Source organism: Panthera tigris, chromosome F3, assembly GCF_018350195.1.
Source record: "Panthera tigris isolate Pti1 chromosome F3, P.tigris_Pti1_mat1.1, whole genome shotgun sequence".
In the NCBI taxonomy this organism is placed as follows: Eukaryota; Metazoa; Chordata; class Mammalia; order Carnivora; family Felidae; genus Panthera; species Panthera tigris.
The window spans coordinates 21,749,002-21,764,813 of NC_056678.1; the positions used below are offsets into that span (position 1 = coordinate 21,749,002).

Genomic DNA, 15,812 nt, shown 5'->3' on the forward strand with positions numbered 1-15,812 from the left:
GCAGACAGCTCAGAGCCTGGAGCCTGCTTCGGATTCTGTGTCTCCCTCTCTCTCTGTCCTCCCCCGCTCACACTCTGTCTCTCTCTCAAAAATAAATAAACATTAAAAAATGTTTTAAAAATGTAGAGAACTCAGAAGAAGGAATAGCACATCTATATCACTCCATAAATGGTAGCCACTACTATATTTCATGTATTTCCATGGCTATCACTATGTTTAATTATGCATCCAAAAAGAATTCCCATTTCTGACACCCATTTCCTACACTTGCTTCTCTCTCAGTCTTCCTTTTCTTGGTAAATGGCACTACTTTTCATATATTCATACCACTATATATACTTTATCCTTGACAATTCTTTCCCCTTTATATCTTACATACAAAAACTCAAGTTCTGTAGGCTCTCTTATCAGATAAGGTTAGAAACTGGCTGCTTATCCATTTGTCCATCATGGATCACCATCCATTTGTACCCTACTGGTACAAGCTGTCATACACTCCTCCCTGGATCTCCCCAGTAGTCTTCTAAAACATCCCTTCTCTGTTCCCCTGCTATCTTTTTGATATCTGTTGCCAGAACAAAAATTTAAAAATAGAAATCACAGCACACTAATGCCAGCTGAAAGCTTCCCAATGGCTTTCCATTACACTGAACACAAAAATGCGGTCAACAAGGCTTCTTAATGGTCTGGCTAGTGCCTCTTGACCTCATGTCCTAACCAATCTCCCATTATGTTGGTCTTACTCTTTCCACTTGAGCCACACAAATCTTCTTAATGTTCCTCAGGAGAAAGCTCACTGACACTGCAGTGCCTTAATGCTTGCTATTACCTTATGCAATTACAAGGCTTGCTCCTTCTTATCCCTTAGTTCAAGGTCAATTTTCATTGGCCATCCTCTATGAAGTTCCACCATTATCTACCCTTGCCTAACCCATAACCCTCTGCCCTCCTTTATCCACTCCCCTTTCTGAAACTATTAAAAATCTATTCAAACAAACCAAAATCCAGATAACTTAAAACTCCACAAAGTTTTTTGCTATTCATTTGGTGGTAAAATCTGACCTGAATTCATTCAGCAGAAAAAAACAGTCCTGAATGATGTATGGCTTATTTTTTTTTTATCTCACTAAATATGCATATTGACACATTCTATTACAGAAATCACTCTATTTGATTATAAGATCCCCAGGGGTTATTATGTACCATACACAGCAAGTTTTTTTTTTTTTTTTAAACTTTAAAATCTAAAATGTTCTGAATTCCAAAACATCTATCTCTAGTTTTAGAAAAGGGATTGCGGGTGTATATTTATTGTTTACTCAGTGGTAGATCATAACATTATACTTCTGTTAAGTAAGTTATGAAATCACAGTTGTGATGAGAACACATAATTCATTTCAAATCAAAGCCAAGTGGCACATATACCTTTCTTCATAAAGTGATGTGCTTTATAATGATTTACATGGAGTTAGTGAGATATGACTAGCAATGAATCAGAGGCTGCTAGGAAAATTTCTGTATCACTAAAAGTAATTACCTATCTCTGAATCTCATCCCCTTATCTTGGGTACTGAAACACAATAACTTCTCGAGTAATCTCATCTTTATTAATGCTGTGGTTTGTGTACACGTAATTAAAGCATTCTCAAGGTAAGATTGCTCTTTATTCCTTAGTCAAGAACTCACCATGGTAGTGCGTGACTATTATTCTTTTGCTGTTAACTCGTATGTTTCAAACTTGAACTTCTCTCCCACACCTCCATCTACTCCTTTCCAACTTCCTGTTGTGGATTTACACTTACATACACTGTCGTCGCATCCCACTATGCTTGCCTGGAAAGGAATTCATCACCTTTCCTCCCAGTCTAGCCTACCTCTTTTGGTAAACAACACTATTACAGCCCTCAAAAAGAAATTTTTCAAAAATTGAAACCACTCTTTTACTCACTCACATCAAACCAATCCATGACCACCTTTCACTGATAACCTTTGGGCTTTTCACCTCAGTCTTCTGCTCTTCTTATCAGTATCTCCCTAGTTCCAGGACTTTATTACAAACGCACAGTGATAGCACTGCTTCCGGTTTCTTTCCTTGTTAATCTACCCATATGAATCAACAAAATACTTTTTTCAAAAACACTAAATAATTTCATTGTCCTACCCCTAAACACTAAATGTTTCCCACTATCTTCATAACTGAAGAAAAATATTTCTGTCTGGAATTCAAGTCTTTCTGTAACTTGGCACTAATAATTTTCCCAAATGTATCACCCTTCACCGGCTCGTACTAAGTCTGGTTTCTTTTTACTGCTCTTGAAAACATATTTTTGACCCTCTTTCCGAGCATTTTCTCATCCTGTTTCACACAAAGAGGACTATTCACCTCCACTTGATAGATCTTTCCATGTTCAAATGGAATCGGAGCTCCATCACCTCATAAAGCTGTCCGTATGACTGTAATAAATCTGTACGATATCTTACACTTAGATCAGTTCTACACACTTTGATAGACCATAATATTCATGCTCACTTCAGCAGCACATATACTAAAAAAACAGATCATAATATTCTATGTGTACGGCTCTTTCATTTTTCATGTTTTGTTTTTGTCTTGCTAATGGGATTGTAACTTTCTGGAGGAAAAATGCCATATTTTTACTCTGACGGTATCTCAAAGAATTTAACATGATGTTGGTAAGTTGTACTCAATAAATGCAATTTACTGACCAATGGAAATGAAAACAAAATCAGTGTAGTTAAGTGAAGGAGTCAAAAATATTTAACAGTTTAAACAATGAATGTTTGTTTGTTTAAAATCTTCAAAAGAGGAAAATGTTTAAAACTATTCTAAAGGGAAGAAAAACATTCTCTAATATTGTTGAAATAAAGGTGATCAAACTTCTGTAAGCTAAGATAATTTGGCTCCTTGGCTTTTAAAAATATTATTCAGATAATATTTCAACTTTTTCCCTTGAATATTCACTTTTAATCTAAGCAAACTTTAAAAGAATAAAGTAGAGACATGTCTCCTTTTTTTCCTTCAATAACCCAAGCTACTTGAACCTTCATAACATACACTTTTGAGTGTCTTATCGGGTATAAGATCCACATAACTAATGCTTGATGGCTTTGTCCAACTCTGTTAGAAGAAACAGCTTTGAATCTCCTTATCATAGAAGCTTAACAATGAAGGTTAATGGTGTATCTCTCATCCTGGTACCAGTATCACAATTAGGCAGATGGCCCAAATAAGACACATCCAGGTCAAAAGATGACCAACTGAACATAAAACGGCCTTTCCCAATTCTAAATGAATCCAAAATATTCACTTGCTGAAATATTACTTGTTCTTTAATTATCTCGATGAGATTTTCTATTGAGAATTGCTACTGCTTCAAAGTTAAGAATGAAAAAAGGTAACTGTCAAAATGTCATCACAATTTTAACAATAGTAATAGCACTATTATATTTTAGGTCTCTTTTACGATATTCTGTCTTCTGCCTGTCTCATGTGATTGTCTTAACAGCTGTGTAATATAAACCTGATATTTATTAATATCATTTTTTTAATAATGAGGAAAATAAGAATCAGATTAAATGACCCACCTAATGTATTTCAGCTCAGAAATAAGACAAGGCTTCCAAATTAGTCTAGTGCTTATTTGACCATAGCATAATGCTGTGGGGTAAAATGGCTTATTTGGCTATGCACAGATTTGACTAGCTTACTAGGAGGATTTATCAACCTATCTCCAATTATTCCAGGACCTCAAAAAACAACAGCTGTAGGAAAGCAAAAACAAAACAAAAGCAATTTCATCATGGCACTTACTTTTCTTACGTGAATAAATTTCACCTCTCCCTCTGAACTACATTACATTCAAGATCTTGCTCCCAATTGCTGCTGACAAGCCATGGTTATCCCAGACTCCTACCGCGTGCCTTACCTCCCATTCGAAAATTAAATTTGCCTCTCATATACAAATCCTATTTATCATTAAGATCCAAGACCTCTGATTTCTCATACAGCTTTCACAGAGCACTACATTTTTAAGACTTACTTAAACTTAATTTGGGCCTGCCACTGCTTTTATGTACTTTGCATACTTTATATCATTTATTTAGTGAAAACACTATGAGAGTCTCATCCTCATTTAACAGATGTGGAAACTGAGACTAAAAAAGGCATGTAACTTGGTCAAGGAAACAATGCACAGTAACTTCTTTCTTGTATCTTAACTGGTTTAACAATTATCGCAGATTTCCCAAACAGATTATAAGGTCTTATAGAACAGGGGCAATATACTGTGGGGGCGGGGGAGGGGAGTTCATGCTTAGCACCTGTCATACTACGTCTACACAGTCAGTAACCAGAGAAGCCATTATTTTAATAAAAAGAACAAGGGCTTTTTGCGAACAAACCTCAGCTCTGCTGCTTACTTTCTACGCGGCAATGTGCAAATCATTTAATTTTTCTGAGGTTTTGTTTTTGCTTCTAAGAAGCAGAGCTAAAAATACCTCACTTCCCGAGTTATAGTAAAAATTGAATAAGATAATAAATATAGTAAGTGATTTCTGAATCATAAGCATGACGAATGTTTTAGTCAATTAACTGATAAAGATTAGAATGAGTGAATTCCAGGTGCACTGCTTTCTATAAACAATTCAAAATTCTTGCCTGGGAATAGTCAGTTGAAAAGAGTGAGACCTTGTAAAATTTGCAAAAGGATTCTGGCTACAAATCTGTTAATTACCTTCCATTCACAATGACTTTTTTAAGCTCATGGAGTGACTGATTTCACTGAGGTACTTTTCCTAAAATTACAATGAACCCTACCATCTACAGTCAGAAATGCTACCACATTGCAGATTAGGACCAGCAAAGGCCCCCACAAGTATGATGTCACATACTTTTAGAGCACCCAACAAGAAGCAAAGCCACAGAGAAAACAAATATTTACATGTGAGATTTAACAATATGAGGTATTTTGTTCGCCAGCTGCCAGAAGCATAGACTAGTACTTTTTGAATGCTGAATTATAAAGACGAAAATGGTGCTTTGAATGATAAACATATATCATGTTACCCAATTTAATGAAAATATAAGCAGTAAGCAAAAGCATATGCATTGCCTAAAAGCATGCTATTTTGTTAAAAGTCCTTGAGGAATGAGTAACTAAAATTGAGGTGATTATATTCATGACTTTTTAATAATTTCTTTTTTATTTTACTAATTTAAATGAAGGTATATTAGTAACTGGAATGTATATTAGTTTCATGGAATAGTCTGTCCAACCAGAAAATCATCTAGCTTAACACTGTCTTGTATCTTCCAATGTTTTTATGTTACCGAAAATACATTAAAATAGACAACTAAAATTGCTTAGGATCTTCCTCTAATGAAAATCATTAGAAACCGCAATTCAAAGGTTCCTGGAAATGCTTTGAAAGAGGAAATCACATACCTGCAAACATTAGCTCCGAAACATCAGGTTTGACATGGAGACAGGTGAAAAGGGGTAAAGGGCATTGTGCAGAATTGACTTTTTCCTTCAAACTACTCAAGGTAGTGTTCATTCTCTGTCCACAGAAGAAATAAAGAAATGGTTTTCAATATAGAAACATATACAGAGAGAAAACTATTTAAAATAGTACTTCCAATCAAGACACTTTAAACTTTTCTAATAAAAATCAGTCTTCCTTCTTCTAGAAATCTCTGGGTCCTAATAAACGACAACAAGTAAGCTCTATGGAGGTAATTATTATCTTCATTCTAAGAACAACCGTAACTCTTTTAAAGATTATGGCTACATTTGAACTGAAGAAGAACTTGGCAGCTACGAAGCCCAGAAAGCAGTTGGACCCCAGATTCCCTGGCACAGACTCTGTCTCCCACACTTTATCTTCAGATGAAATGTCACACTGTAGTCATGTGTCAAATAGTCTTGCTCCCTGTGACTTATTCCCTTTTCTGGCTTTCTTTAGGGAACCTCCGTTTTTCCTCTACCACTAAAATACTACTTGTATTCATCCCTTTATTTAAAAAGACTGCCATTGGGGTGTGGAGGAGTGGACAGTAAGAGGTCAAAATGTGTATTGAAGAATACAAAAGTACTTCTCTATACATCAAAACTGATACACAGAAAGAATTAGTAAGCACTAGTTGGAAATGTGGAAGTGTTATGTCTGGCAGGACAATGTGTACTCAGGACACATTGTTGATAGAATCAGTTGAGTCAAGTGACTTTTATAAAATGTTATATGGAAATGATGAATCACTGCGTTCTACTCCTGAAACCAGTACTACACTGTATGTTAACTAACTTGAATTCAAATAAATTAAAAGAAAAACCAAATGTATCATTTTGTTTTATTAAAACATTATGATATACATGGCTGATTTGTATTAAAAGGATTGCAGTTTGAGCCATAGCTTACATTGTGAATTAGTGTTTCTCCAATTAACATCCCAAAGATGTCAGTAAAGGTGACAGGTTGCCCAGAGCTTTTCTTCTTCCATAGAGACTCAATGTATCTCTTAACTTTCTGTGGTGTGAGAAGTAAAAGGGGGTTGTGGCTAACATTTTTCATTAGCTCTTCATTAATCTCCTCTGGCCCTTTCTCTGGAAAATCAGGGTGAGAATATAAGGTTGACATGTACCTGTAAAGAAGACAAAAGATGATTAGTAAAGAGAAAGGACGTCACATAGTAGTTTCCAAAGAAGGCAGGTGCTCTCTGTCATAAGAAAAATAAAGAATGTTAGAAATGGTTGGTTAACTTAATTATCTGATTAAAGATATTAATCCATTTAAGGAAAGAATGTATCAATCAGAAAGGAGCTGGTCCACAACAAAGGCAAAGTAAAAGAGAGGTCTCAAAGGAAATAGTGGACTTCCCAAGCCCAGTCCAGAGGAGAGGATGCCCTAGTGGGCTTACTGGCTGTCCACCGTCTAGCCTCTGGGAATGGGTAATTCCTATTAGACTATCAGAGACTGATGAACACAACACATTTAAGTCATGTAAATAAACTTACTTGTCTGGATATAATACCAGTCAAGTAATCTGGTAATTTGACTTTCCATAATGATTAACTATAGGTAGGAAATGTGCTGTCTAAACTATTGTGAATGCCTAGTTCTCCTAACAAATGTATTTTTGTTTTTATTTTGCCCATTGCCAGCTGGGTAGAATCCCGAGTCTTGCCAATTGTAGGTCTCAGAATTTCTGGGCATCCAAATCTGATTGTGAAACCCTGGAGAGAAAGAAGTCTTCAAGGTAAATGCTTTCTTATGGACATTCTTGGCCACCAGCCATTTGGCCACTTCTAGTAATACTGGAAATCAGTAGATACTACCTTGGTATTTGATATTTAGACAATAAACATTCAGTTACCACCCTCCTTCCTGTGCACCAATATCTCTAGTATTGTAGCTCTCTGTACTGAATATTAAGTACGACTTTACTTATCTGTCTCCCTTAGTCTTGTGATCTCCTGCTGGGAAAACTTTGTTTATTCATCTTCTCTAGCCTCAATGACTAGCAAATGCCCAGCACATGGAAAGCACAGTTTTTGAACTACTGAACTGAGAAAACAAAATAATGAAAGAAATATATACTCCACCCCTTCATCCAACCAAAGAGAAAACAGGGCATAGTTTAATCTCCTGTTTCCTTGACATTCAAATAGAAATGCCTACTATAATGGTTTATCTTTCCTTCAGGGAGGGGAGAAACCTGACCCTTACTGGGTCCCTGCCCTTCCTGAAGCCTGGGCTGGTTAACTGTACATAAGCTATTGCCTTGAAGACCTGAAATGCTTTCAATTCTTCTATTTTAAAGATGAGGAAAGAGAGGATTGATGAATTTAAATAAATGTTCACAGTTCCCCAATTAATAACAGAATGAGAATTTAAAATGTGTCTTCTCCCCTGATAGGCTTATTAAATCTCTTAAACAAGATTTCAGTTCTTAGAGACCAAACTACTTCCATTTCACATGAAATTAGAATTTCTTATTGGATTCAGAGTTCTTTGGAGACAAGTTGAGAATAATTATAAGTTAACAAATGGAGAGTGATGAGAGACCTTTTAACATTTATTCATTTTTTGAGAGACAGAGACACAGTGTGAGTTGGGGAGGGGCGGAGAGAGAGGGAGACACAGAATCCGAAGCAGGCTCCAGGCTCTGAACCGACAGCACAGAGCCCGATGCGGGGCTCGAACTCACAGACTGGGAGATCATGACCTGAGCCGAAGTCGGACGTTTAACCGACTGAGCCACCCAGGCGCTCCTCCCACAAAAAAATTTTTTTAAATAAAAATCCTTGGGGCGCCTGGGTGGCTCAGTTGGTTAAGTGTCCAACTCTTAACTTCAGCTCAGGTCATGATCTCACAGTTTGTGGGATCAAGCCCCGTGTCAGGCTCTGCGCTGACAGGACAGAGCCTACTTGGGATTCTCTCTCTCCCTCTGCCCCTCCTGTGTGCACATGTGTACTTTCTCTCTCTCTCAAAATAACATAAACTTAATAATAAATAAATAAAAACAAATAAGAATTCTTAAAAGATCTTTATTACATAAATTGGATTCCTAAAATTCCCCCAAAACATGTGATAAAGATAAATAAAAAAGACTTACTCCAGACTCAAGCCTGGGATAATTACCAAATATCTATAAAAATACAGCTTAGAGTACTTGAGAGATACCAGGGTCTGTCTACTCCTGTAGTTATTCTAAGGTCTATCACATGACTCATAAAAATCAATAAATGTCTGGTTTTCTGGACCTCATCCTACTTTTCAATAATTGCGTGCATTGATGGAATGCATTGGTTTGTATTTAAGAACATAATAAAAATAGGAAAATAAAACATCTTTTGGTGCCTCTGACTGGTTGACTCTGGAACTATCCAGGATATGCTTCATTCTTTATGGGAACACTAAGAACTTCTTTACTGGTTTTATTAACAAGAATAATTTCTACCTCCATGGACAATTGGTTTGCCCTTAGCTTTTTAAAAATTATATTATGCAATTGGATTTTACATAGTTCGATTTTGCCTTGGACTTTAGAAGGCTTAAACTCAAGCCTGTGTTTCATGCTTTTCAGAGCTATAGGTTATAGAATGAATTTTTAATTGAATTTCCAGTTATATATTTACTTACCTTTTTTCACTTCTATCCTTATTGTATGCAACCCAGTTTTACTTTATAAGATACATTAAATCCTTTCCTTAATGAAGCAGGGTAAAAATAAAGAAAAGGACCAAACACTTAATGTCAGTAGAGAACAATTTAGCCTCAGAATAATCTTTTCAAAAGACAGATAAAAAGGAAATAATATGATCATTCTGCTGTTGGAAGTTGTCATTTCCAACTATTCAGCAGAAAGATGTAATTACTCAAATCTGAAATAACATTATTTAAGACTTCCCTTCTCCATCTCTACCTAGCTGGTCTTTAAATGAATCAACTTATGATTCTAGTAAGAACCTTTGCCCCATGAATTGCCCCCAGCAAGATCTGAAGGCCCTTCCCTTCCTTTCGCTTCGCTTCCCTTCCCTTCCCTTCCCTTCCCTTCCCTTCCCTTCCCTTCCCTTCCCTTCCCTTCCCTTCCCTTCCCTTCCCTTCTCTTCTCCTCAATGTTAGCCGTTGGCTCTAGATCAAGAAAGTCCTTCCTCTGGGGTTTGAGGATTGCTCAGAAGCTAGGACTTGTGCCACAGTTTCAGAGGTAGATTTTTTTAAATGGCCAAAAATTATACAGATGTCAGCCCAATTCTCTCTGTTCCATGTAGGAAGGTTGTTGTCCATTTCTTTTCTCTAAATGCTGAAGTAAACTCATTCACTTGAGGGAATTTTTCTCTCCCCCTTTCCCTCTCTGATTCTTTCCCTACTGTGAAGCACTTGGTTTGAGGATACAAGCCCTAGCCAAAGACAAAAAGACCTAGATACCTCAGCCTTTGGCACTGGGTTAATGTTCTCTGCTTGTTCAGCATTTATTTTTTAGAATTCATGAGTGTGAATTGGACAGACTTTTCATGATGTCATCATGGTGACATGTAAGACCTGAGTTTTAGCTTTGGTGATGCTAAAGATGGAGGGGTAGGCAATGGCCAGTTTTCCTTAAATAGCCGTCTTTGTTTCCTTGGTTGCACCAAGGCAGGATTCACTGTTACTGGTTTCTGTGGACATGCTACCATCTAAAGCACACAAACATCACCCCAATTTGCAACTCTATAGTTAAGTCTTAATTTTCATCTCTTTACTAATACGTGATTCCCAATTATACCAATCAAATTTCTGAAACTAAGTGACTTAGACATAGCAGGGCCTTTACAAATAGTTAATTAATGAATGGAAGGATCCTCAACTTATTTCTCTATAAATCTGAAGATATCGGCCTCTAATTTTTCAACATATTTATATGATGGAACACATCATTCTCTCCATACGAATGCATTTTAGGCTAAGTGTGAAATTCTAATACCTAAATCATGTCAAAACTGCACAAGGAATTCTCAGTGCAGTTTCTTCCTCCAGATCACCTGGCCAATGTTTTAAAATATCAGTGCCTGGCCTCCAAGGACTTGCCAAATCAGAATCCTTAGGGGTAAACATATAGAATTTCTATGCTTAAAAAAGCGTCAAAAGCAAGTCTCAAAAGCAAGTAAAATTCGGAATGGCTTGAGAAGACCCTTGACATTTGTGAAGCAAATAGCCTGAAACCCTAAAGAAATCTCTAGATTAATTTTCCCCTCAAAAGGCAGTTACTTATGCAAATCTTCATTTAGTCATTCAGTGTGTGATAAACTGGAGGGATTCATTAAGCGAACAAGCCAAGCACAGTCACCACCCCAAACAACATATTTTTCTCTAACTTACACTTTGATCTTTTAGACTATCACCTCTTATCTGACAACGTCTCCTAAAATTGTTTCATTGTTCAATGCTGCAGGAAGTCTTCAGACTCCTGAACTGAAAGTTCTCCTTGAATTCCGTTTGGGTCACTTTAATGGACTGAGCCCCACTGCTATCATTGCAGAGCTACTCTGATTTGTCTTTAGATGGCAAGGTCATACAAGCGTGGCAGTCAAGAGCCCACAGCCCCTTATGATTCTGCAGATGAAGCTGTACTGGGGAAGAGAGTTGTGCCAACTGGTTGGCTAACATTTATATGTAATGAATAGCACAGTATCATCCCAAAATAATTTCAGAAATAATTACCATAAGGGTAGTAGCCATTACAAGGGAAGCCTTTGTCCTACATAAAATTCTCTTTTGTGATCACAGAAACCTTTTTGGGAGGTCCAGGGCTTCTCCAAATATTTCCGTATTACCTCATTTGTGCCAAGTAATGGTCATGTGTCAGCAGAATATAAAAACTTACACAAGAGTGTAATTTGTTTATCCAAGTCTTTCCGAATTCCTTCCTTTGAACTTTTTACCTTCTTGCCTATACTGTTCAAGAGAAAATGAACATGCATCATCCTGACCACCTTTTCTTCTGTTCAGGAAGTATCTCTTCTCTCCACAATGAACAGCTTTCACTTGTGCTTCTTCTCTTGTCCCGTCCTGTCTCTGTCTGAATCTTTTTCTATCCACGAACCACCTATTTCTTTACCTTCCATCTATCCTTTTACATTATTTCCTTTACTTCAGACTTCTACAAAAATATCCAAGTCCCTGAAATTCTGAAAATAAAACAAAACCAAAACCCTTCCCCGAGTTCCTATATTCCCCTTCTTGAAATACAGCACCTGAAAGGTTTACCTCCCCACCTTTCTTCATCTTCTATTCACTTCTTACTTGCAATTTCAAGATCAAGAGTTTTCTTTATTTCCTTTAGTGATTTTTGCTAAAACCACTAAAGATTTCCAAACCCAGTTCTAAGCTAAGCTTCTCACACATGTTTCACTCTATTAAAAGACCCACTACTTCTTGAAGTACTCTCCACCCTTGACCTCTGGGTCATTTTTTACGTGATGCTCTTCTCTGACAGCTACTTTGCATTGTCCATTAGGGATTTCCTTCCCTTTTTGGTCCATTAGCTTTTGGGGTGTTCTAGAGTCCCATGAACTAAATTATTGGTAGTAATAGCTGAAGTGGTAGAAATTGGTGAAATTACCAAGGGGGGGCGGTGTAGATATAACAGAACAAAAAGGAGGTCTCCTCACATTAAGGAGAAAAGCAGTGAAAGTAGTAAAGACAGTATGGAGGGCAGAGCAATAAGAGAGGATGAAATAAAAACAAAAAGGCATAGTAGGAGGGATTTGTAAGAGGGACAGCTAATGTGTGAAATGTCCCAACTGCCAACCTCATCCTCCCTGGCTCCCCCAAAAAGTCAAGGAGGAAAAGAATTTCAAGACACCATTATATTTGAAAATTAGGTGCTTTCAGGTGAAAATCAATTGTAAGGATTTTAGGAGTGAGTGTCCTTTAAGGAAATAGAATAAATTAGTGAAGGCTAATCTTGAGGAATTTAGACAATTTTTTGTATATAGAAATTTTTGTATATAGAAACGCATGGCCTGTAAATGTTTAAATGATTGGCCTGTAACATTTGAAATTCTCTTAATTACATTTTGCAGGACTTGTTTTTCGAATCCCGACAGAATATAAGATGTTGCCCAAAGTTGCCCCAAATCCATAACCAACTCAATGACTGCAGCTCTAATTAAGCCTAAACATGCATTATTATACCCTCAAATCAGCACCCCAAATCATACCTGCTCTGTCTTTACTAGCTGAGTCTAAGAAAGTAAGCTTCCTGTAATGTATCAGTCAGGGATGGACCACAGGGATCTAACAAATATTGAATTCAGAGAAAGAAAGCCATTCAAAGAGTAATAACAAAATGCTTGAGTAGGCGAATTAATCTAAGGGTCCAAGTCTTTCCATCATATTACTCATTAAACAGGCAGGTGCCTGTTCTTTCCTTCAAGGGAAAGAATAATGATGGGCTACACCCTTTTTTCAAAAGAGATAAATCATTTTGAGGGTACATACAAAGAAGGTGGCAACCATAATTCTAAGTTTTTGTTTCTTAGCTAAAGAATCTGATTCAAAATGTTTAAGAAACTATAGACTCTTTATAGGTGAATCTCTATGTAGAATCTATACCTGTCCAATAGAAGGTTATGGTTTAATTCAAAGAATGCTAGAACAGAGGATCAAAAGCCTGACTTTACATGCTGGTTCAAATCACTTGGCTTCTGAGTCAAATTTTCTTTAGTTGAAAAATGAAAAAACTCAGATCCATCTCACAGGATGAGAAGGTACAGAAATTTTAGAGTGCTAGACATATTTAGTATAGTATTATAATAGATGAACTTTACTATGGCTGCATGATTAAAAAGCCTTGTAAATCAAAGTCAGACATTTTGTAATAAGGTGACACTCATAGTTGAGACATCTGGGGAAGAACTAATATTTGATTTTCAATGTGCTTCTATGAGTTAGGCAAACCAAAAAGTACACAGTAGAGTCTTTGAACATGTTTTATACACGTTTGTGAAAAGTCAAATCTACAGTGCACAAATATTATACATGCAGATGTTTTATGTTTCTATCCAGATTTAGCTGCGCTTAAATACATTTAAAGGATTAATTTCACAATTATATGCAAATCAGTGAAACTTATTGCATTTCTGCATTCAAAAGTTGTTTTTCTTCTTTTATATACTAAGGTATCTTGCATTTCATTCTATTTGCCCTAGAGAAGAAAATGAATACCCAGTGAATCATGGAGACTTAGACATGATTGCTGAAAGATTACAAATCAGAAAATTATAGGAAGATTAAATTAATTACGGGTGGAGTATGTTATTCCACCTCTGTGATATTTATATAGAATTTCAATTGACCTATTTTTAAATTTTACATTTAACTGCATTTTAAGTTACAAACAGGCTTAAAGGGAGTAAATTTATGACAAGAGTCATCATTATGTATGAATTTGCCGTAAAAAACGTTTTTAAGAAGCAAATTATTCAATGAAGCTGCAGTACTTCAGTAACGTGAAGTTAAGGTTAATTTTCTAAATCTTCTTTTCTTTTCTAAGGTTTGAGGTAGATAAATTCAAAACATTTAGCATGATATAACTAAGATTTAAAATGCATACTAACCATGTGGAGCCAGAAAGGCCAGCAACGTAAGTAGCACAGTCCAAAATTCCTGATTCATATAGTGCCTTCATCACACCGGAGAATCCGACCATGGCTCGGAACCCTCCACCTGAGCCCAGTATGGCCACCACAGGCACCTGGGATGATGAAACAAAGAGATCATTTGTGAAGCCATAAAATACATTTCTGTTTTGTTTCAACTTTTATGTTATATGTTCTACATTTGGTAATCAGGAATTGTAAATTCCATCAGACCTTAATAATAACTAATTTTTAAAAAGGAAAATGTTTCATATAAGACAATCAAGAATTAATGTCTCTTAGAAGGCAGACATTGCTAAAACACCAACTAACTCTATTTAAAAATAACAACCATAACTCCCTATATTTACTTGACCCTTTGCAGTTTTTGGCTTGCTTTCGGGTGCATTTTTTTTATCCTCTCAAAAATCCTGCAAGGTGAACAAAAAAGTCTTTGCTTATTCTGCAGATGGAAGTTCTACAATGGTGATATTACTTGCATAAGGCCTATTAACTGGTGACTTCTAGTTAAGTAAGCACTGTGCCCTCTTGGCGCATAATTCTTACTACTCCTTTATGCTGACTCATTTCAAAATACATGCTATTACTCAAGCAATTAAAAAAGAATGTGACAAGACCTAAAAAATTTATTTACTCTTTATTAGATAAATCTCATTGAGCGGTCTCTATCTTTCAGTCATCACAGGTGGATCCGGGGAATATAGTTTATTTAAGTGAGGCAGAAACATAATAATAATTATGACAATAGTACGAATAGGGACAGATGATATCTGTTGAGCAATTACTATCTGATAGGAACTGTTCTAAGTATTTCATAGAAATTATCTCATTTGATTACCACAAAATCCACATGAAGATTTTACAGGTGTATAGGATTTTATGCTCTTTTATAGGTGAGCAACCAAGGTACTTGGAAGCAAGACCTCGAAAACTTGTTCTGGGTCATGCAACTAATAAATCGCAGTCAGGAGTCAAACCCCAGGTTCCTACATTGGGGTTCATGCTAACATGCCTTACTAAAATAAAGCGCTACAGGTTGGGAGTACGTGAGGTCCAGAAGGTGTGGTGAATTCCAATCAGAGAAACTGAAATGGTAGAGAGAGCTTCATAAATAAAAAAAGAAACCGGTTTTTAATTTTAAAGATGCACAGTTATTCAATAGGGAGGGACGAGGGCAGGGAAGGAGGCCGGTCTGGAAACGGAAGCAGCATGAGTCAACCAAGAGTCTTTCCAGTAGAGAAGCAAAGGCTGTCTGCAACATGACTAAAACACGAGTGTTTGTTTGGAGAGGGAGAGACTGTCATTTTCTTTGTGGTCCTCAAACATTATTGCTTAAGAGAGCTGGTGGTTTCTCTCTCTACTCTAGGGAACAGCTCTTAAAGTGTACACAGCTCTCAGGGTGTCCACAAGGTCAAAACTATTTTCATGATAGCAGTAAGAGGTCATTTGCCTTTTTTTGTTCTCATTACTTCACGAGGGTGTGATGGAGTTTTTCAAGAAATTACAGGATGTGTGATATAGCAACAGATTGGATTCAAAAGCAGATAAGAGAATCCAGCTGTTTTCTGTTAAGTCAAACAACAAAGATAATTGTAAAAATGGATCTCATTTTTTTTTGGTTCTTGAAAATTTGATTATTTTCATAAAATG

General features: G+C 36.5%; 1 protein-coding gene across 3 annotated transcripts in view; it reads right to left on the minus strand.

The window, feature by feature from the left end:
• PLA2G4A (phospholipase A2 group IVA) overlaps nt 1-15,812 on the minus strand; it is a 159,979-nt gene that overhangs the window by 42,387 nt on the left and 101,780 nt on the right. For all 3 annotated transcript variants that reach the window (XM_007096240.3, XM_007096241.2, XM_042976797.1), the window contains 3 exons: nt 14,121-14,257; nt 6,439-6,661; nt 5,466-5,580 (listed from right to left, as the gene is read on the minus strand). In XM_007096240.3, coding sequence (XP_007096302.1) covers nt 5,466-5,580; nt 6,439-6,661; nt 14,121-14,257 — 475 coding nt within the window. The remainder of the gene's footprint in view (nt 1-5,465; nt 5,581-6,438; nt 6,662-14,120; nt 14,258-15,812) is intronic.